General features: G+C 38.9%; 1 protein-coding gene across 1 annotated transcript in view; it reads left to right on the top strand.

Moving 5' to 3' along the window:
* Positions 1-20,989, top strand: part of GUCY2C (guanylate cyclase 2C) — a 67,460-nt gene that overhangs the window by 32,397 nt on the left and 14,074 nt on the right. Inside the window, exons 13-20 of the mRNA XM_079140036.1 lie at positions 4,131-4,193; positions 4,822-4,893; positions 5,325-5,429; positions 11,537-11,623; positions 12,942-13,074; positions 15,147-15,284; positions 16,101-16,189; positions 19,388-19,479. Coding sequence (XP_078996162.1) covers positions 4,131-4,193; positions 4,822-4,893; positions 5,325-5,429; positions 11,537-11,623; positions 12,942-13,074; positions 15,147-15,284; positions 16,101-16,189; positions 19,388-19,479 — 779 coding nt within the window. The remainder of the gene's footprint in view (positions 1-4,130; positions 4,194-4,821; positions 4,894-5,324; positions 5,430-11,536; positions 11,624-12,941; positions 13,075-15,146; positions 15,285-16,100; positions 16,190-19,387; positions 19,480-20,989) is intronic.

Below are 20,989 nucleotides of genomic sequence, written 5' to 3'. Positions count from 1 at the left end.
CCTGCCTTACCTGTTGGACAATGGTGCAGTTTGCCAGGTGTCTGATAAGACTTTGGCAGCGTAGTAGGAAATATTCTAATCTTAGTTTGTTCTAGAATCCAAGAGTTAGATGTTTTCTACTTTTCAGCCTCCTGCCTTTCATTGAGTCTCCATTGACCTAATGCCAACTCTTCAGTCCAGTGAATACTTCAGTGGAGTCTGAGATACAAAATGTTACTTGTTCTTTTGCCTCTGAACCACAAGAGAAGAGCATATGCACTTGCTGGGAATTTGTCACAGAAGGGGTGTAGGAATGGTTAGGGCATTTGAGTTCCCCTAAGCCTTGAGTACTAATCTACTTCTACTAAGGAACTGTCACTTACCTTGCTCATTGCTGAAGAAAGAACCCTCTGTTGATATCTGTTCAAATTCATCCCCAACCAGGAAGTACAATCAGTAGCCAATATTAACAATCGCCCCATTTACTGCAGTTGATGCTAGACCTGTGCTTCCCACCTTCTCCTCACAATGAACCAGTAATTGAGCTTTATAATCATAACTTTGCTGATAAAGAAGTTAAAGATCAAAGCATTAAGAAACAGTCCCCTACAGCAAGTATGATTACTACAAATAATGACCGCTAACACTTAACTGAACACTATCACATGCCAGATGCTTTATCTCATTTCATCTTCCCTGTGCCCTTGAGGTAACAACTGAATTCCAGAAACACAGTTTGAACCCAGTCTATGAAGTCTACAATCCTAACACTTACCATGTACATTGCAATTATCAGGGTTTTTATGCCCAAGTATACTAATAAGGGGTGGAGACCCAGAACCTTCACACAATGGCATTTGTAGACTTTCTTATAGTAGGATCACCCTGATAAGGTAGTGCTATTTGAGATACCTCCCTGCTTAAAATCAGCAGAGGAGAACTCGCAGCACGGGCCAGGTTTATATTTGGCACCTTTCTACCAGTCCCCAACATCCCACCCCAAGTACTTTACTTGGCCTTTTAAGAGCTCAGATCCCCTCACAGCTGAACATGGACAAAGTCTTCCTCCAGAAATGCGCCTTGCTCCAAAGTGACCCTTCTGTTGCATTCTGAACCTCACTCCTAAACACTGTATTCACAAGGACCATGTATCTCAGGCAAAGTGTCAGGATGGAATCAAGCTTGCAGTAATTCACAGTAAGGTACAAAGGACCACAGACTATTGACTTCCGAAGAGAGAATTTGCTGACAGAAATGACTAACTGGAAATGCCTGCTGTTAAAAGAAACATTTCAGACAGATTCAATTTTGCAGGTTATTATTTGAGCAAAAAGTGATTCATGAATTGGGAAAACTCAAAACGAAAAGAGGTTCAGAGAGCATGCTGCAGTGTGGGCAGTGAGCTTTCATAGGTCATACACAGATGGAGTACAGAAATAAGATCATTTGTTATTGCTAGAAGTTTGATGTGACCATGGTCTGATCAGTTGACTGCCTGTGATTGGTTGAAACTCAACTACTTGTTACCAAAACATACTCTTAAATTAGGTTTCTGTTTATTTATGTATGATAATGTAAGCTAGATTGTGGTTTGTTACATAGGAACTCAAAATACTGAGACAGCCTCAGGTCAATGACCTTCTGCTTATTTTGTTTAACACTAGGAAAAGGCGAAGAGATTTTTATAAGTGAGTACTCCCTGTCTCTGAAATGACATCTGAATTGGCTTCCACATGTTCCATCTCTGCAAAACCCCACCTATAAACAATCTCTACTTCCTCAAAATCCATATTTCATATTTGTTCCTTTGGATTAACCATAAAACACTGTGTCTTTGTGTGTTTTCTTAAAATCTAAACATTTCTGGCAACAGAAGGCATCTATCCATTGCCAGTTTCTTGCAGAATTTTTGAGTGCAGAATTTTTAATATTCAATTTATCAGATTAGTCACTTACGGGGCTATCAAATAAATTTTGGGGACAGTAAACTCAAAGGAGGGAAGTTAGAAATGGTTCCTAGCATGGGGTTATCATTCTTGCCCTGTGTTAGGTAACCTAAGGAGCAAGCAGACTGGAAATGGGCTGTATAGAGTTCATCAGATGCTGTGAGTCAGCTAGAATAGGGAGAAAACCCAAGGTCAACATGAGAGGAAGATACAACCATACAGGTAATGGTTCAAGTTTGGAATACTCTTTAAAGACAGAAATAAGAAAGGATGAGATAATAAAGAGTCAAATATCCCAGTAGTAGCACAGAAAGCCAGACCAGAGAATCAGACAAAGAGAAGTCAGGCAAGACAAAGGGGTGGAGTAAAAAAAGCAGAAAAGAATGACAGAGATGATGATACCTCATTTGAGGATAAAAAGAGAAATCCTTACTGGGTACGGGGGCTTGGGAGGCTGAGGCAGGAGGATTGCGAGTTTAAAACCAGCCTCAGTAACTTAGCAAGACTCGGTCTCAAATAAAAAGTAAAAAGAGGCTGGGCGGGGGCACTCAGTGGTTAAGTGCCCCTGGGTTCAACCCCCAGTACCAGAGAGAGAGAGAGAGAGAGAGAAAGAGAGAAATCCTCTAACTTGCAAGAAAAATTTCACTAACTGTGTCTAATTTGATTCTCAAGTACCCCTCTGAGTAGTAAACTGCAGAGTAAGGAAATGAGGTTCAAGTAGTTTAAACCTTATTGAGGTCAGAAACAGTAAAAGAGCACTAGACAAGAAGACAAGCAGCCTAGGCTTTGCCAGTTTTCTAATGTGACATTTAATGTCATCTAACCCTTCTATGCCTCATTTGTAAAATAAGAAGTAATGATAACTGATGCTGATATCTAACACAGACTTGTTTCCCAATACATAAAGAAGTCAAATAAGAAGGTGCGGGGTATCTGCAAAGAGAAAAGCCTTTATTCTTCCGCAGACCGACAGGGAGGCCTGGAGACATCAGTTCAGATCTATGTCCCCAAAATATGGGTAGCAGGACAATTTTTAGGAAGGAGTGGGGAGAAGCTGCTGTTGATTAGCTGCTGAGAAGGGAGTCTTTTGTGCAGCCATAAACAAAACAGTCAGCATGCCTCACAGGTCATGTGTTTCTTTTGGCGGGGGTGGTGGGGATGGAGGTGGGGGGTGATCATTCATACTTTTGGGGGATTTGGAGGTCATTGACCTGATGAGCTGGCTGCTTCTGCACCTGTGCATTCTTGAAAAGTCAGTTTCAAACCATCCTTCAGTACCTTTAGTAGATTCCGGGAGGTTTTTCCTAAAAGACAACTAAGAACTTCGTTATTTAAGAAGTTTGTGCTGGGGTATAGCTCACTGGGAAAATGGGTGCGTCCCAGCCTAGTGGATTCAACATCTATTAATCTGCATTGTGTCAGGTATAATGCTTGGACCTTGATATATTTCACTCAAGTTTTAAAATGGCCTTGTTGTAAGGTGAATTTTAACAAAGATAATCATACATTCCAGTTTTAAGAACCAAACTGAAAGATGCTGTAGTTCCCAACTTTTCCTATGTCTTTAGACTGGAAATCTTTAACTGGTAAACCAAGAGCCATATCTAGCCCACAGGTATAGGTGTTTGTAAAGTGTATTGTTCAATATTTAACATTTTTAAAATAAATTGCCAGCATATAAAATATCATGGAATAGCATATAAAAATTCACATTTATCAACCAGCTTCTTTTGACAAATCAGATGATCTGACAATTCTGAGCAGACCCCAGAACTGTTAGGACTGCACCCCTTAGACACACCTGGCCCAGCTGCCTCATGTGCATTGCTTCTTGGACTTTCAAGCTTTAATTTGCAACTGAAATGTATAACGTGTTCCTTTAGCATCCTTCCCTAAGAGCAACTATAGGCAATAATTCCCAGTAGGAGGGTGTTAAGGAAAGAAGGAAGAAAGGAAATCTATGGCTGAAAAGAGAAATGGAGGAGAACCCAGGGTTAAGGAGGATACGGCAAATACCAGAAAGAGGTTGGAGGGAGTAGTGGGAGGGAAAGACAAGTCAGTCACCATAGTGTTTCTGGGAAAACGCCCAGCAAGCTGTTGGGCAAACAGTAGATACAGCCCAGCTGGAGGAGCCTCTCAGTCTTTGACTGGCGGTGAATGGGACAGATAAGTAGTTCTGGAATAATTAGCCTTTTCTTATGCCAGATCGATGATGACAAAAGACGAGATACAATCCAGAGACTACGACAATGCAAATACGACAAAAAGGTGACTCCAGTCTCTCCCACTTCTCTGAACTCTAACGGGAAGCATGTTCTGAGCCATCACTGTCCCCGCCCTGACTTCACTAGTACTCTGTGTGTGTGTGTGTGTGTGTGTGTGTGTGTGTGTGTGTGTGTGTGTGGAGGGAGTGGAGGGAGGGGGTGTGTGTGCCCAGGTTGCTTCAAAGAGCCGTTTGCGAAGCTTCACAGGATGGGCAGGGCTCTACCTGAAGGTTATAAAACTCACAATCCTGGGGAAACAGAAGGATAAATTAAATATTTTGAGGGGGTGGAGTATAGGAAGGAAACGGAAATATGAAATAGATTCAGCACTGAGGGCAACCCCAATATTGTATTTTGGCTTCTTCTTGAGAATCGCATCTGGGGGTTTTTTGTCTTCTTCCCCTTCTTCCTTCCATCTTCATGTTTCCCCTAGTCATTTTGCAGGAAACATACAAACCTGAGCTTACTGTATCCCAGGTCCTAAACACCAGGGATATAAACAACAATCAAGTATAGTTACTACTCAAAAAATCTTAGTCTAAAAGGACATGGGCACAAATTGTCATAATATTCATCTATATGAAGAGTTATATTGCAACAGTAACTCCTTAAAATTCAATTGGTCTTTGCAGCGAGTGATCCTCAAAGATCTCAAGCACAGTGATGGCAATTTCAACGAGAAACAGAAGATAGACTTGAACAAGGTATGTGTCCTGTACTTCAACCCCTTGAGAATTAGCCTCATTCTACTTTCCCTGAACACAGAGACCTTGTGGAGAAATGTTTAGGAGAAAGAAATGGATGACTTAGCTATTTGTTGAAAATTCTGCCTAAAGGTATTGGAGGGTGAGATTTGACAGTGTAAAAATTTTAGCAATCTGCTGCTGTGTCCTAAAATATGTCCTTGATATTTTTTGAAAGTGGTCAGAATTTGTATTCAAGTCCCCTTGCTAGCAAAGGAAAGGCTACTGAATAAGATGCTATGTAGTGTGTAGTAACAAACAGGTACTGACATTCAATTTATTAAGAATAATACACCTTCCCAAGGATCTCAAATGAAACATTTTGCTGGCATATGAATATTTACTCTGGTTCCATTTTCTGACTGATATGCTTTGTAAACATGTTCTCCTAGCTGCTTCAGACTGACTATTACAACCTGACCAAGTTTTATGGCACAGTGAAACTTGACACCAGGATCTTTGGGGTGATTGAATACTGCGAGAGAGGATCCCTTCGGGTAAGAGACCAGGGTCATTTTCAGTTTCGTAAGTGGTCAACCATACTGAAAAAAAAAAAAAAATCAGCAGACCTTTAAAAATATTGTAATATTGTAGATATTATAGAGTTATGAGGAAAAGTTGGTAGGCCCACATACTTTTCAAACTAGATTCCTCATATTTTATCAATTGGTCCTATAATATCTTTACAAAGAAGCCAAAAGATATTCAGAAAAGGAATGTAGATGGGGGAAAGGACCAGAGAACAGAAGTTGGAAAGTGAATGGTAACTTCCAAATATACTTTGTGGTTTTGTGGTGTGTGTGCATTTGAGGTGAAGGGGTCTTACTGAGGATTGAACCCAGAGATGTTCTATCACTGAGCTACATCCTCAGCCCTTTTTTGTTTGAGACAGCCTCTTGCTAAGCTGCTGAGGCTGGTCTTGAACTTTTGATTTTCCTGACTTAGCCTCCCAAGCACCTGACTGAGCAGTTTGTGGGCATGTGCCATGACAGCCCAAAGGTAGGTGACCAAATGATTTATCAGGATACTTGGATAGTGAAGGGGATATTATAATAATGATCCTGGAATAATAGACGTAAAGTGTAACTGACCCAGGAAAACCAGGATGTGTGGGTAGCCCTGCCTTTGGATTATATTCAGACCCAGTACCTCTTGGTAACCTCAGTCCTCATAACAAAGCCAAATTCCCAAAACTGGTGCCAAGAGCGGCTCTGGCAACTGCAAGGAGGTCCAGATGTTCATAACTCAGTAAAATTAAAAAATAATCTTTTGTTGAAACCAAATTATTGGAAATTCGAAATTTTTGAATGTACTTCAATTAAACAGACAAACAACAACAACAACAAAAAGCAAGAACACTAACTTTTCAAATGTGTGGCATAAGTGGAAATATATCCTCAAAGAAAAAAATTGTAACTGGAAATGATACTCTTTCTTAAATAATAATTTAAGAGTAATCTAGTTACTCCAAATTTAGAAGAATGACTATGGCCAAAGGAAAAGGAACTGTTCAACATCAATCATTACATGACAAAATAAAATTTTAAAATTTCATTTATTTATTTATTTATTTATTTGTTCATTTATTTATTTATTTATTTTGTGGTGCTAGAGATTGAACCCAGGGCCTTGTGCATGTGAGGCAAGCACTCTACCAACTGAGCTATCTCCCCCTATATACCCAGTTCCTGCACTAATGAGTTAAAAAAAAACTATGAAAGCACACAAGACTTTTTGGGGATTGAACTCAGATGTGCTTCAACCACTGAGGCACATCTCCAGTCCTATGTTGTATTTTATTTAGAGACAGAGTCTCACTGAATTGCTCAGTGCCTCACCATTGCTAAGGCTGGCTTTGAACTCATCATCCTCCTGCCTCAGCCTCCTGAGCCTCTAGGATTAAAGGTGTGCGCCACTGTGCCCAGAAGACTCTTACTTCTAATTATGATTTTAAAAACAAACATACAAATATCTAAAAGTAGGAATAATAAAAGCAATGAAAAGATGCTTTTAATTGTGGAAAATACTCCATTGCTGTTAAATTATATTATCTTTGAAAATAAAAAAATTTCAGATATAATAAAATTATGAAGATTTGACTCAAAAAATGAAAATTAAATAGGCCAATTCTGAACCAGTTTCACTCACACTTCTAACATTAGATATGTGAGGTTGTTCTACCCTAAAAGCCAGTTAGTTCTTCTACTCTCTGGATACTAACTAGGTGTTCAGTTCAATTTTTTCAACGAACTACCTGGAGTTACATCGAACTCTACAGGTTAAGGGCTCAGTCCCACTAGACTGCCCCTATCTCAGACCCCAAGTCCCAGGCCTCTTGTACACTGACCAATCAGCTGCAAATCAGGAATTCCTATGACTTCCTTCTTGAATTTGATAATTTGCTAGAGTGACACAGAACTCAAAGTTTACTGACTACTACTGGTTTATTATAAAGTCTATTATAAAGAAAGCAGACAAGCAGTCCGATGAAGAAATACCTAGGGCAGGCTCCCAAAGATTCCAAGCCCAGGCATTCTGTCCCCATAGATTTGGGTTGTGCCACCCTCCTGGCCTGTAGACGTGTGGCCCAACCTGGAAGCTCTTAAACCCTTCATTTAGGGGGCTTGGGGGCTGTCCCTTCACCTAAGCACAATTGATTAAATCATCAACCATTGGCAATTAACTCCATCTCCAGCCCTTTCCCCTCCTTGCATGTTAAAGAGGAGGGACAAGGCCAAAATGTCTACCCTGTAATCATGTAGCTGATTCCTTCCAGCAACCAGTCCCTAGCCTGACATGATATAGAAGCCCACCATGGTAGCTTTTCATCATTGAAACAGAATATCTGAGAAAAACAACTTACGGAGGGAAGGTCTATTTTGATTCACAATTTCAGAGGTTTCAGCCCATGGTCGCTGGCTCCATTGCTTTTGGCCTATGGAAAGGCCAGATACCATTGGCAGAATGGTGTGGTAGAGCCAAGATGCTCACCTTGTGGCAGCCAGGAAGCAAAGAGAAAGCAAGGAAGAGGCTAGGGACAAGAAATGCCCTTCCAGAGCATGCCTGGAACCTACTTCTTCCAGCCATGTCCCACCACCCTCCACCCACTAGTATCCACCACCTCCAAGTAGTCCATTAGTGAGGATTCATCCACTGATGAGGTCAGAGCCCTCAAGATCCAATCACTTCCCCAAAGACTCCCCTCTGAACATTGCTGCCTCAGGGTTAGGTGTACATGAAATATAAATAAATTTATATAAAGAGCTGGTTTCTATCACCAAGGCATCTCATTATGTATATACAGATGCCCTAAAATTAGGGGAAAAAAATCCACAATGTGAAACACGTCTTGTCCCAAGCATTTCAGATAAGAGACATTCAACATGTACTAGCTCAAAGCTGATTGTTAAATATTCAGGAATTTGTTAACTAGTCAGTGTTGAACTGTTGGTGGCCTGAAGTATTTCAGACAGGAGCATTTCATCATGGAGTCAGCAAGCACTTAAATCAGGGCAATTTTCATACAGCCAGTTTATTGGCATACCACAGAATTGTAATTGATATAGAAAAAATGGAAATTTCAAAAACACAGGATTTCCAATCAAAGGCAGACTTTTTTTTTAAATTAACAAAGATCATCAGAAAAAATACAAAAGAGCAATAATAACCAAAATATTTTAACAAAGAAGAATAATGAGAGGCTACTTGCCAGAGAGTTATAATAAAAGCAGTCTGATAATAGCTCATGCATAAAGACATGATTTATGGAAGAAAATACATGGTCCAAGAATAGCATTAAGTATATTGTCAAGTGCAGTGAAAGGGTAATTTAGTAAATGTTACTGCGGTAATAGGACCCTCAGACTTTTCATCTCCCTTCCACAAGAGGGATTTGCCCACACAATGTCTCTCCCCAGAACTTGCTTCCCTGCTGTGTTCAGATCTCAGCTTTACTTTCTGAAGGAGACTTTGACTTTCATAACAAATTCTCAGAGTTTAGAGGTCAATCTTCAGATTTGTGGCCCCTTTTTATAGTACTTATCATAGTTATAATTTCACATTTATTGTAATTATTTTACGAGTGTCAGTTTCCCCCACCAAATCATGAATGCCCCAAGAGGACCCACTGTAATCCTAGCACCAAACACAGGACCTGCTGTATACATTCAACTATCTCTAAGGAAATAAGTAGATTGCCTACTAAAATTGGTCAGAAAACATCATATAAACCTGCACGTATATTAATGGTCCCGATTTTATAAGACATAGTACATATACCTTATGTAAATGCACATTGAAGAGGAATAAAAGAAAATATCAAAATGAGAATAAATTAGATGAGGCAACTAGCTATGATTTTATTTTCTCCATTTTTATATTTTGTGAATTTTATTCACATTTTCTATACTATGCATATATTCCCTTCATAGTCAAAATAGAATAATAAACTTTTTATAATTTAGCAGATGGGAACAGGGTAGAATGAGTGAATGGTGAGATAAAGGTAAAGAATAAATAGAAATGGAAAGAACTTCTATAGAGTCTGTGTGCTTATAACTCCTTCCCTACACTCCCTAGTATCCACCATCCAGCCAGCCTCATCTGAAATGATTAAATGACTTCAGACCCTTTCTTAGAAATTATTGCTACAGTGCCTAAATTAAAACTAAAGATTAAATTGAGCTTTTTCCTAAAATAAGAAACTATTGTTAGGTTATCAGTTAGGGTTCTGTATACCACGAATAACAATTACTTATTGACTTTATTAAAAAGATGTCTCTTTCTAGATGCAGAGCACTTGCTTATAATCCCAGCAACTTGGGAGGCTAAGGCAGAAGGATTGTGGGTTCAAAACCAGCCTCAAAAATGTAGTGAGGCCCTAAGCAACTTCGTGAGATCCTATCTCAAAATAAAACATAAAAAGAGCTGGGGATGTGGCTCAGTGGGTTCAATCCCTGGTACCAAAAAAAAAGAGAAAGAGAGATATGTGTCTTGATAGAGCCTTCATCATGTTAAAATAGATCAAAAGCATAGATCTTGCAATTCACACAAAGATTCAAGAACTTTTATTGACAGAGGACTTAGCAAACCTAAGGAAAACCTAGTACTATCAAACCAATGGAAGCAATTGAGACTGAATAAAAACATAAGCCACCCAATGCTTCTCATTGAAGAAAAGAAATAGTCACATACTAATGACATTTTGCTTAGCCAAGCATTGGCTGCACATCTGACGGTGGTCCTGTAAAAGAGCTGAAAACCTTGTCACCCAGTGGCATCATAGCCACTGTAAGATCACAGCACAGTGTGTCACTCATGGGTTTATAGTGATGCTGGTGTCACCAAACCTACTGTGCTGCCAGTCTATGGCACAATATATACAGTACGTAATATTTGAAAATGATAATAAATGATTATGTGACTGGCTTCTGTATTTACTATAGTATGTTTTTAAATGATTATTTTAGAGTATAATCCTACTTATAAAAAAAAGTTTCACTGTAAAACAATATGCTGTGTTATGTAGGCAGCAGCCCCCTGCATGTGGTGTTTCCCTCAGCTCTTCATGACATCATTCTATCTTGTGCTTTATTTACTCTTGTGTTGTTTTGATCACTGTTACAGGGCAGAGGACCACCATGAAGCTGAGGCACCCCCTCATCTCAATCTTTGCAATCATGTCAGAAAGATTTTAGATATGTCACTCAGGGTAACAGACATGAGTTTATTAGAAAGGATAGGAAACGGGAAAGGAGAATACTCTCCGGGGAGAGAGTGGGTCCTCAGGTGTCTCTCCTGCCTTCAGTGTTAGTGGGGGTCCTGGGGAGGTTTCCAGAGCATCCCACCCAGGTTCACCTCTTGACTTTTGACTGACAGCAGGATGACATCAGACTTTCAAGTCCCCACTGTGCATGATAGCTCTAGGTCACTTTGGCCCATGCTGCCCAGTTCTAATTGGAACCTGTTCTTATAGGTTTTATGGTTAGGGGGGATATCTTTTTGAGTTCTGGAATCTGGTCTGCGTAAGGGTCACAAAAATCCCCCACCCCCACTTCAGGTAAGTTGTGCTCTGATCAGCATTTTGGACCTGCATTTCACTTGAAGATAACAGGTAGTTTGCTGAAGAATGCAATATATCCTGTTGGCTTAAACCAGGTAGGGCTGCAGGTAAATTGTTTTCTAAAAAAAAGAAAGCAAGTGGGAGTCAGCCCGGTGGGCCCAGTTTATGAAATTAACTCCATGTTCCCACACTTCACATCTGTCTTTTCCCTATTAATCATCATGGCTCTAGGAGCAATAGGCTGTACCATGTACATATATACCACATCGCCTTGGTGAGTAGTAAGCTATGCCCTCTAAGTTTGTGTAAGTACCCTCACACAAGGACAGAATCACCTGACAACACACTTCTCAGAACATATCCTGTCAAACAACACACGAGACTCTGTGTGTTCGTGAAACTATCATAACGGAGTTCTAACTTTTCCTGATCCCAAGCTTTCATGATTAGAGGAGTATTGTTTGGCTCATAATAATCTCTCCAAACCATTCTTCCAAACAACAGCTCATCTTCTTTCTTGCTTGCTTTTTTTCTCCTACTCAGGAAGTTTTGAATGACACAATTTCCTACCCTGATGGTACATTCATGGATTGGGAGTTTAAGATCTCTGTCTTGTATGACATTGCTAAGGTAAGAGATCTATTAAAACAAGAAGAATTTAATCTTTATGAAGATTAAATATTGGAAAACAGATCTGCTAGTTTAACCTCAGTGTGCATTGACTTCTTCATCTGTAGAATGATAATGGTAGCTATGTCATATATGAAATATAAAATATGAAATTGTGCATATTCTTACTGTAAGTCTCAGTGCAAATAAATGTTCCATATATATTGGTTATATTATTTTTGTTATCGCAGTTTTTATATTCTGGGGGGGTCACACATTTTCATGGATTTGTCAGAAATCAAAATCATATTAAACTTCAGGGAAGACCACTCAAGTTTCTCAACTTTCTAAGAGAAAACAGAAGTACAGCTGCTATCTTACAAGAAGCAATAATAAATTTGGACATGACTATTTCCAGACATGACATGAAAAAGGAAGTGGACATAGTAACCAGGGCCTCATTCAACAATGAAAAGAAGTTGTCCCAAGAGTGAATTGTTTCATGTGGTTCAAAAAATTGTCACAATGACCTAGGTTGCTGCATATTTTTCATTCCTGTCATCTAGACTGAAAACCAATTTTGGCTGTGACACCTCTGGCCACCAGAGGGTGGTACATGATCTAAAAATGGGCTTCCCCTTTCAAACAGAAGGAATGAAATACTTGTTTCAAAAAAAAAAAGAAAGAAAAGAAAAAAAAAAAAAAGAATGAAACCAGGCTGGGATTGTGGTAGAGCTCGTGCCTGGCGTGTGTGAGGCACTGGGTTGGTTCCCAGCACCACGTGTAAATAAAATAAAGGTCCATTGACAACTAAAATATATTTTAAAAAAATAGGATAAAACCAATTCAATTTTAAGAACTGATCCAGCTCAACTCCTCCCTTCAGAAAAACAAGCCTTTATAATTCATATTTGACAAAATGAGGTAGCTAAGAACCAGGGACATACATATATACACAGGGTCACCAACCAACTCAGTGGTAAGTAACACACTTAAATTTTATATGTATGTAGATATATATATATATATATATCACATTTACATTTGTCTCAATTCTGTGCCTCATACAAAATTACTTAACCAGAGTTTATAGACAACAATTGTCTTTTACTCTATTATCTACTCTGTTACCTAAATAGGCTTCGAAATGATATATAATATATGGGAAAATATTAATTCTTTAACAAAAGTTATAAAAGTAATGGCACTAAATTTAAAATCTGACAGTGTAACTATCTGTATGCTGACGTAGTGTCAAAATGTCACTTCTTCCTTTAAAATAATCAAGCAGCTGAAGTGTGTCTCATCTCTTCGTTGTCCTGTCGTCTGAAAATTGCAGGGGATGTCATATCTGCACTCCAGTAAAATAGAAGTGCATGGTCGTCTGAAATCCACCAACTGCGTAGTGGACAGTCGAATGGTGGTGAAGATCACCGATTTTGGCTGCAATTCCATTTTACTTCCAAAGAAAGGTCTGTAATGAATGAAATTTTCACTCGCTTCCCATTTGGCACTTCTTTTTCTGTCTTATTAAATTTTTTGTTATTTCCGGAAGCCCAGATGAAGTGCTTAGAAAATAATGATATTCATCAGAAAACATACTTGGAGCAACCAGAGGCAGCATTCCAGCACTTTCTCCATCTAAGTTAAACGAATGTCCTTCATGGACCTTATCCTCAAGGTTCAGCTGAGTGTCCCCTGTGAGAGATCATGAAGAACTTATTGACTTGAGAAAACAGAACAGGATGAAATAATATAGAAGTTTAGCTCAGGCAGAGCCCTTAGAAATCATCTGGTTTAACCCTCTTCTTTTAAAGAAATCAGAATTGAGACTTAGGCTACAAGATTTCCCTAGAAGACAGAATACAAAGTATTTTCAAATTTACACATCTTTTATTCATCTGTGGTAACAAAGCAAAGGAAAAAAAAAACCTCAATGAAACATATTCTTGTCATTTTCAGAATCAAGGTAACTTGATTTGTAGAGTGTGAAGGGCTTCTCATGTTAAATATTTATCCTTTCTTTACATTATATCATAGTGAAGCAGCCTTAGAAATCTAGCACTCTGTTGCTTAAAATTACTTCTAAATCCAAAAACTAAACTCTGGGTCTAATTCTATTTAGAAATCCTTTAGTTTTTGCTTAATAAAAGTTACAGTTCTGCCCCAACTTCCACAGTCATGTCAAGTATAATATAATATTGGACTCAATCCAATAAATTCTTGTTGAAGGCATCCTGTGTGCCAAACATAGCTCACCATGTAATGGAGCGAATCTCCTTCATCAGATGGCTAAAGTTGCAGCCTTAGTAGATTACATACTTTTCAACAACCTCAAACCTTTAGGACCCACTGTGCCTGAATCACAAGTCACAAACATTCATAAGATAGTAATTCAAAAAGATGATATAACTTTGGTTGGAGAACCAAATGAGGAAAATGTGCCTCATCATAAACATGTCACTGTGCCTAGCAACATGAATCTATATATTGTTTATTAAAACCACTGAATATCAAAATCTTAAAACAGTTATAAGAAATGAGGTGATCCCAAAAATTTTCCAGGGGGTGCTGAAGAAAAATGAATTCTACACTTCTGTCATTGCTAAATAAGATATGTAATGGAAGTACAGAACATAGGTGGTAAGGCATGAGCATTTTATCCGTATGAAATGGACTAGATGTAAAGAATTAGAGTGGTAGGGACATAATAAAATGTGAGTAAGTTATGTACATCGTATTTTTTGAGAATACTGTGGGAACTAAAGTAACTTGCCTCTGCGGGCATGATCTGGCTTGGAGGCTGCCAGTATCTTATGCCTGGAAAATATCAATGATGGTCTCTATTTAAAGGTGCTGTCTTTATCTTCTTTTAGTAAGTACATATTTAAAATATATATACAAAATAAACCAGGCATAGTGACTCACACCTGTAACCCCAGCAGCTCAGGAAGCTGAGGCAGGAGACTCTCGAGTTCAAGGCTCTATGCAACTCAGGGAGACACTGCCTCTAAATAAAGTATAAAAAAGGACTCAGGATGTGGTTCAGTGGTTAGGTGCCCCTGGGTCCAATCCCTGGTACCAAAAATAAATAAATAAATAAATAAATATTAAAGAATATTCTTATTTGTTTATAAAAGCTTTCAAAAATTCATTCCATATGTTCCATAAGTTATTAAATCCCCCAGCCTCTCATATTCTATTGCACTCAGTCAACATATTTACTGAGCACTTACTATACACTAGATCCTGTTCTGGGTAGACCTCGAGGGTTTTCAGGACTATGATCCTATCTGGTTTGGAGAACACGTTGCCTTATAAACTCACCCAAATTCTGACTTTTCAAAGTCAGCTTAAAAGCTAAGTGTGTATTCTACCTCCTATCACTATCATGAGCATAAACTCCTTAAATTTTGGGACCACACCATTCTGAAACCAACTGTATTCTGGGTGGATGGTGTAGAACTTAAAAAGCAAAAGCAGCTTGGAGACCCAGAGGTCGCTCACCCCATCAATTTTGCAACCTCAATGTCTGAATGCACAGACCTATGGACAGCTCCAGAGCACCTCCGCCAAGCCAATATCTCTCAGAAGGGAGATGTGTACAGCTTTGGAATCATCGCCCAAGAGATCATCCTGCGGAGAGAAACCTTCTACACCTTGAGCTGCCGGGACCAGAAAGGTACCTCAGAACCCTTTGGTCTGCCCCTGCTGGGAGCCAGCCAACCTGTATTCTTGGCTCAGTGAGGCCCTAATCTCCTTGTGACCATATCTCATCTGTGAAAGTAGTAACTCCTCATCTGTACGACACATTTTACAAGAATATTGGAAGGATTAAGAGTTAGAGTGCTCTGAAAAGCATAAAATAATGTGCACTGCCAGGTGTCATTGCTGTTAGTGTTGTTGTTAAAGAATCCTCCCTTACAATTTCCCCCTTTCCTTCTGATTCCAAAAGAGAATACGTCTGTTTAACACCTGAGCTGATCACTCTAGCAAGACAACACGAATATTTCAGTTTTCACTGAGAAGACCTACAGTTTTTGTCCCATCCTCTCAGAGGAAAATGTTTTATTCCATTCATCCAATTTATTTTTTTTACACATACAAATTACTTTACTTTTAATCAAAAGGTGAATCATCATCACTGTAGTGAGTATAAATCCATGAGTCAGAATAGCATGCGATTTTTTACTATTTTCTAAACATTCAATCTTCATCAAACATTTATTATGTGCTCACCTTAACTATCTTGGGACATAAGATGACTAAGGTATTTAGGGAGGGTGGGGTCAGAGTATTGGACACAAGAAGCCTACTGACAGTGGTGGAGTTTTCAAGGGTTAGAACTTTAGGGTTAACTCTAAGGTAACCTCTTTAGGGATAAGCCTCCTTCATTGTTTATTCATTCAACATCTATCTATTGATTGTGGATCTAGGCCTTGCAGCACTTCTTCACGCTATATTCTTTCTTGTAACTTGATTATTTTCATCCAATCAGAGAAGATTTTCAGAGTGGAAAATTCCAATGGATTGAAACCCTTCCGCCCCGATCTATTCCTGGAAACAGCAGAGGAAAAAGAGCTGGAAGTGAGTACATCTGACCTGTATTCATCTCTTTGACCTGCTCTAAAAATTTCACAAATGTGGTGGTGAAAGCAACAAAAGCTTCCTCAGTTACAGTTCTAAACTCAAGTTGCTGGCAAGGCTGCACTCCCTCCAGAGGCTGAAAGGGGATAATTCATTCCTTGTCTTTTCCAGAAGCTTCTGGTGACTCTTGACATTCCTTGGCTTGTGGGCCCACACTCCAAGCTCTGCCGCTTAGTCACATTCTCTCCTCTCCTCCTGTTTTCCCTCTATCTTCTTCCTATTAAGACACATGTGACTGTGTTTGGACCCATCCAAATCCAGCATAATTGCCCCATCTCAAGATTTTTAACTTAACTGCATCTGTAAAGACTCTTTTCCCAAATATAATAGTTCCCTTACCTGCAGTTTTGCTTTTTGTGGTTTCAGTTATCCATGGTCAATTATAGTCTGAAACTACTATACAGAAAATCCCAGAGATAATTCATAAGTTTTAAATTGCACATTGTTCTGAGTAGTGTGACAAGATCTTGTGCCATCTTACTCTGTTACCTGAGATATCGATCATTCCTTTGCTTACACATCCATGCTTACATATACTATACCTCCCATCTTTTATTCAGTAGCCATCGAGGTTATCAGATTGACTGTTGAGGTATTATCAAGTGCTTGTTTTCAAGTAATCCTTATTTTGCTTAATAATGGCCCCCAAGTGCAAGGGTGATGATGTTGGCAATTTTATTCCAGTATATTATTATAATAGTTTTATAGTTATTGTTGTTATTCTCTTACTATGCCTAATTTATAAATTAAACTTTATCAGGGTATGTATGTACAGGGTTTAGTGCTCTCCAGGATCTTAGTCATTCACTGAGAGTCTTGAAATTATCCTCTGCAGGGAAGGGTGGACTACAGAAGGTAATGCTCACAGGTTCTAAGGATTAGAAACTCCATATGCCATCCTCCTCCCCCAAATCAGAAAAGAGCTGGCTCCTAAAGCACACATCGCAGTCTCATTTTTTGTCATCTAAAGGAACCAGATGTCAATGTGATATCCTTATTAGGCTTATAAATATATACATATTATTTATTTGTAGAGTACTATTATAATTTAAAGAGAAATATTTCAATATCTAGAAAAACTTAAACAAATGCACTTTCACTCTTCCCCTGGAGGAAATGGAGCTTTCACTCTGTACTTGCTTATTTATTTATTTATTTATTTATTTATTTATTTATTTATTTAACAATCCTCGAGAAAAGCCTTTACAGCAAGGGATAAAAATTCTACTTTTTTTTTAAGAACTTTATTTGATAAATAAAATTAATCAATTTTATTTAATACAAAATTTAATACAAAAGATAGTATTTTTAAAATCTTTATGGTGCTTAGCACACACATATACTTTTTGTTCCTTGTGGAATAAAAGCAGAAACATTGTCCTTCCATTTACAAGTGCATGCCAAAGGAGTTTTCCAACCAGAATCCACCCAGGAGAAAATGGGCCATTCTTACCTCTCCTCTTCCTCTGCTCCTCTTCAAGGGCACAGGCATGTAGTAGCCCAGGGTTCTGAGATACAACTATTCCTTTTCCTGCCTCCTCCTTATTCCCTCTTTTCCCCTCCTTTTCTACACCTGAGGATTCCTCCCCATTCATCACCCACCCCTTCTCAAACACTCTAACCTAGAATAGTCATCTTCAGGATCTGCAAGGAATTCATTCCTTCTCTGCTCAAGTCCCTCAAATAAAATGGCATAGCATTTCAAAGAGCCATACATATCTTCTCAGGTATTTAAAATCATCTCCAAGTTACTTATGATACCAAAAACAGTGTAAGTGCTATGTAAATATTTCTTATACTGTATTGCTTAGGACTAGAGATAAGGAAAAAAATCTGTATGTGTTCAGTACAGACCTGATTTTTTCTTTTTAATCTGCTATTTTTTTTTTTTTTTTTCATCTGCTATTGGTTGAACTCTTTCTGGAAGATTCAGAAAAGATACCAGATTTCAAGAAAATTGAAAACACACTGGCCAAGATACATGAGCAGTAGCAGAACCCACCAATATGGATACAGAGGGTCAACAGTATATTTAGATTAAAACCTTTTTCACCAAAGCATTTTCTTTCTCAATCCATTTGTGTATAGTTGGATGGTTCTAAAATTGGAAATAAGGAATGAGATTTCATATTGAGTAGCTGGTTCTGATGGAATACAGGTCTGAACACTCAACAATGCCAAAAAGCACTCAGGATTTCGTTCTGTGGTACTGGGCCAGATTGACTAGTTGCTTCTATCCAATCTGCTATAAGTTAGTTGGTAGGCCATTTACCAAGCAAAAACATCACTTTGTGGTGAATACAGGCAGCCAGAGGCTACACCAGGGCTTTAGTTGTTTCCCAGGGAAACCACAGGCAACGCACAAGGACAGGGGTTTAGTGTTGTCCGTTTATAAGCCTGTTTTTTTTTTTTAAAAAAAACTCTATTTTTAAAAAAGGTTTTTCACCTCTCTTTTCCTTGAAGGTTCCATGGACTCCCTCCTGCCCCCCTTTTCTTCCTCACCTCTCCTTTCTCTACATTGCTACTCCAGGGCACCTGTGCATTAGGATTACATGGGGAACTTTAAAAATATATACTACTGTCCTTTGCCTATGTAAAACTTGGGACATACTTATTTTAGTGAAATTATTCATTGTTTATCTTACAATTATATCCAAAGCCCTTGGGGTCTGGGTGTAAGAAATATCATACCTGCTCCCCAGGTGATTCTGCTAGCTGCAATGGAGAACCAGTGACAGTCCAGCTTTTATTCTCAGTTAAGAGCCACTTACTCATCAAGTGCCACTGATTTTTGCCCTCCGCAGCACAAACCTTGCAAACCACTGTAAAGCATTTAGTCTCTTACAAATCAACCCAGCCTCATCCAAACTGGTATCACATTTTTTCGTTAAATTCACCCACAGGAACTACTGGGTAAGGTAGTTTAAGTGGTAACACCTGAGATGAAAAATGCAGAAAACTTTATCCTCATTGTCAGAGTTGAGGTTTGTTTTGTTTGTTTGTTTTGTTTTGTTTTTTGGGGGAGGGGGAAATATTTCTTATTTAATTATCCCCATCAAAGAGGAGAAAAGGATACAAGGCTACCTTGTCTGAATTTACCATCCTCTGAACTAATTCATCCCTGCTTCCTTCTTCCAGGTGTATTTACTTGTAAAAAACTGTTGGGAGGAAGATCCAGAAAAGAGACCAGATTTCAAGAAAATTGAAAACACACTGGCCAAGATATTTGGGTACACGTGAAATTTTTACTTTTCACAAATTTTGGATTTTTCAGTGACAACTGACATTCAGTGGCATCCAAGAATGAGTATGCCTGTTCCAGTGAAAAATCCCAGACTGCAAACAACGCCAGTCGCATAAACATTAAAATGATATGAAGACTAACAGGCCATTTTCTCAAGGACACAATCACTTGAGAAGTTAATGCCAGATAAATTGGTTGAAAAATAAATTCTGATCGTAAAATTTTCTGTTAAAAATATAATTCTTAAGATCAGTAAGTTTTGTAAGATGTTAAAATCTGTCGTTCTGGTCCTAGATACTTAGGATTTTGATTTATAAGATTTTGTCTTATAAATCAGGTACAATTGATCATCAAAGAAAAAACAGTAGCACACAATTATCCAGTGAGATTGAATTCTAGATGTCCCATGTTTTCAGCTAATACATTGCCCATGAGAAAAAGAACACTGAATGAAGAGTTAAGCGATCCAGTTTCCACTCTAGGATCCGACAGTAGCTTGCAAAGGGATATGGAGCAAAATGCTCACCCTCACAGGGTGTCAGTTGTCTTGTTATTAAAATTGGATTGGACAAGATAATTTCTTCAATTCCTTCCAGCTCTAACTTTCTGCAGTTCTCATTAAGTCAAAGGATTCAGATAATTAAGGAGGCTAAAAGCCCAGGGCTGGAGATGAAGTGCAGTGAAGTTAATGAGAATGTGGTCCTTGGTTGGTAGAACTAAGCTGTCAGCTGTTGGAATGGAGCAGGAAGTAATAAGGGATTTATTCTTGCCACTTTTTCACTCCTTCACAGGCCTGTTACTAGGAACAATTGAGATCGTACAATGACAGATGACAGGTAGACTCATGAAGACAACTGGGCACCTGATTGTAGGCTTGATGTGGTGCTTCTCAAATTTGGCTGCACATTGGAGTCACTTGAGCAGCTTGCAGAACTGCTGATGCAGTTCTGGGTCCTGCCCCAGAGAGTCTGATGTAATTGGTCTGGGGTGCAGGCTGGCATCAAGAATGTTAATAGCTCCCCAGGTGATTAAAATATGCAGTCAAGACTGGGAAAACTATTTTAATTGAATCAATTAATGGTGAAGTAAAACAATCCCTCTTTGTCCCTTACACCTGCTCCCTCACCCATTTCCACCCAGCTTGCCTCTAGTGGGGCAAGGAAGAATCCCTTGAGAGCTTGTTAAAAAAATTCTGCTTCTTAGTTGCAAGTCTAGTAGTTTTAATCCCAGAGGTCTGGAGTAGGACTCAGAAATATATTGGCTTTTCAACAAACATCCCTCCTCACCCCAGGGGATCATGATGTAGGCCATGTGCTCCTGAGAGCAGAAGCGGTGGCCTGTGCTTGTCATTTTATAGTGACCGAGTGACTGTGATTCATTCAGCACCCTTCCCGGTGCCTTCCTGTGTTATGAGCATGACCCCTGATACACGACACCATGAGAACTCCACATCTCCCTTCCTTGAGTTCTACGCCGGGCATCACACGTCCCAATGT

The sequence above is a fragment of the Sciurus vulgaris genome (assembly GCF_902686455.1).
Source record: "Sciurus vulgaris genome assembly, chromosome: 5".
In the NCBI taxonomy this organism is placed as follows: Eukaryota; Metazoa; Chordata; class Mammalia; order Rodentia; family Sciuridae; genus Sciurus; species Sciurus vulgaris.
This window is presented reverse-complemented; position numbering and strand designations above follow the sequence as displayed.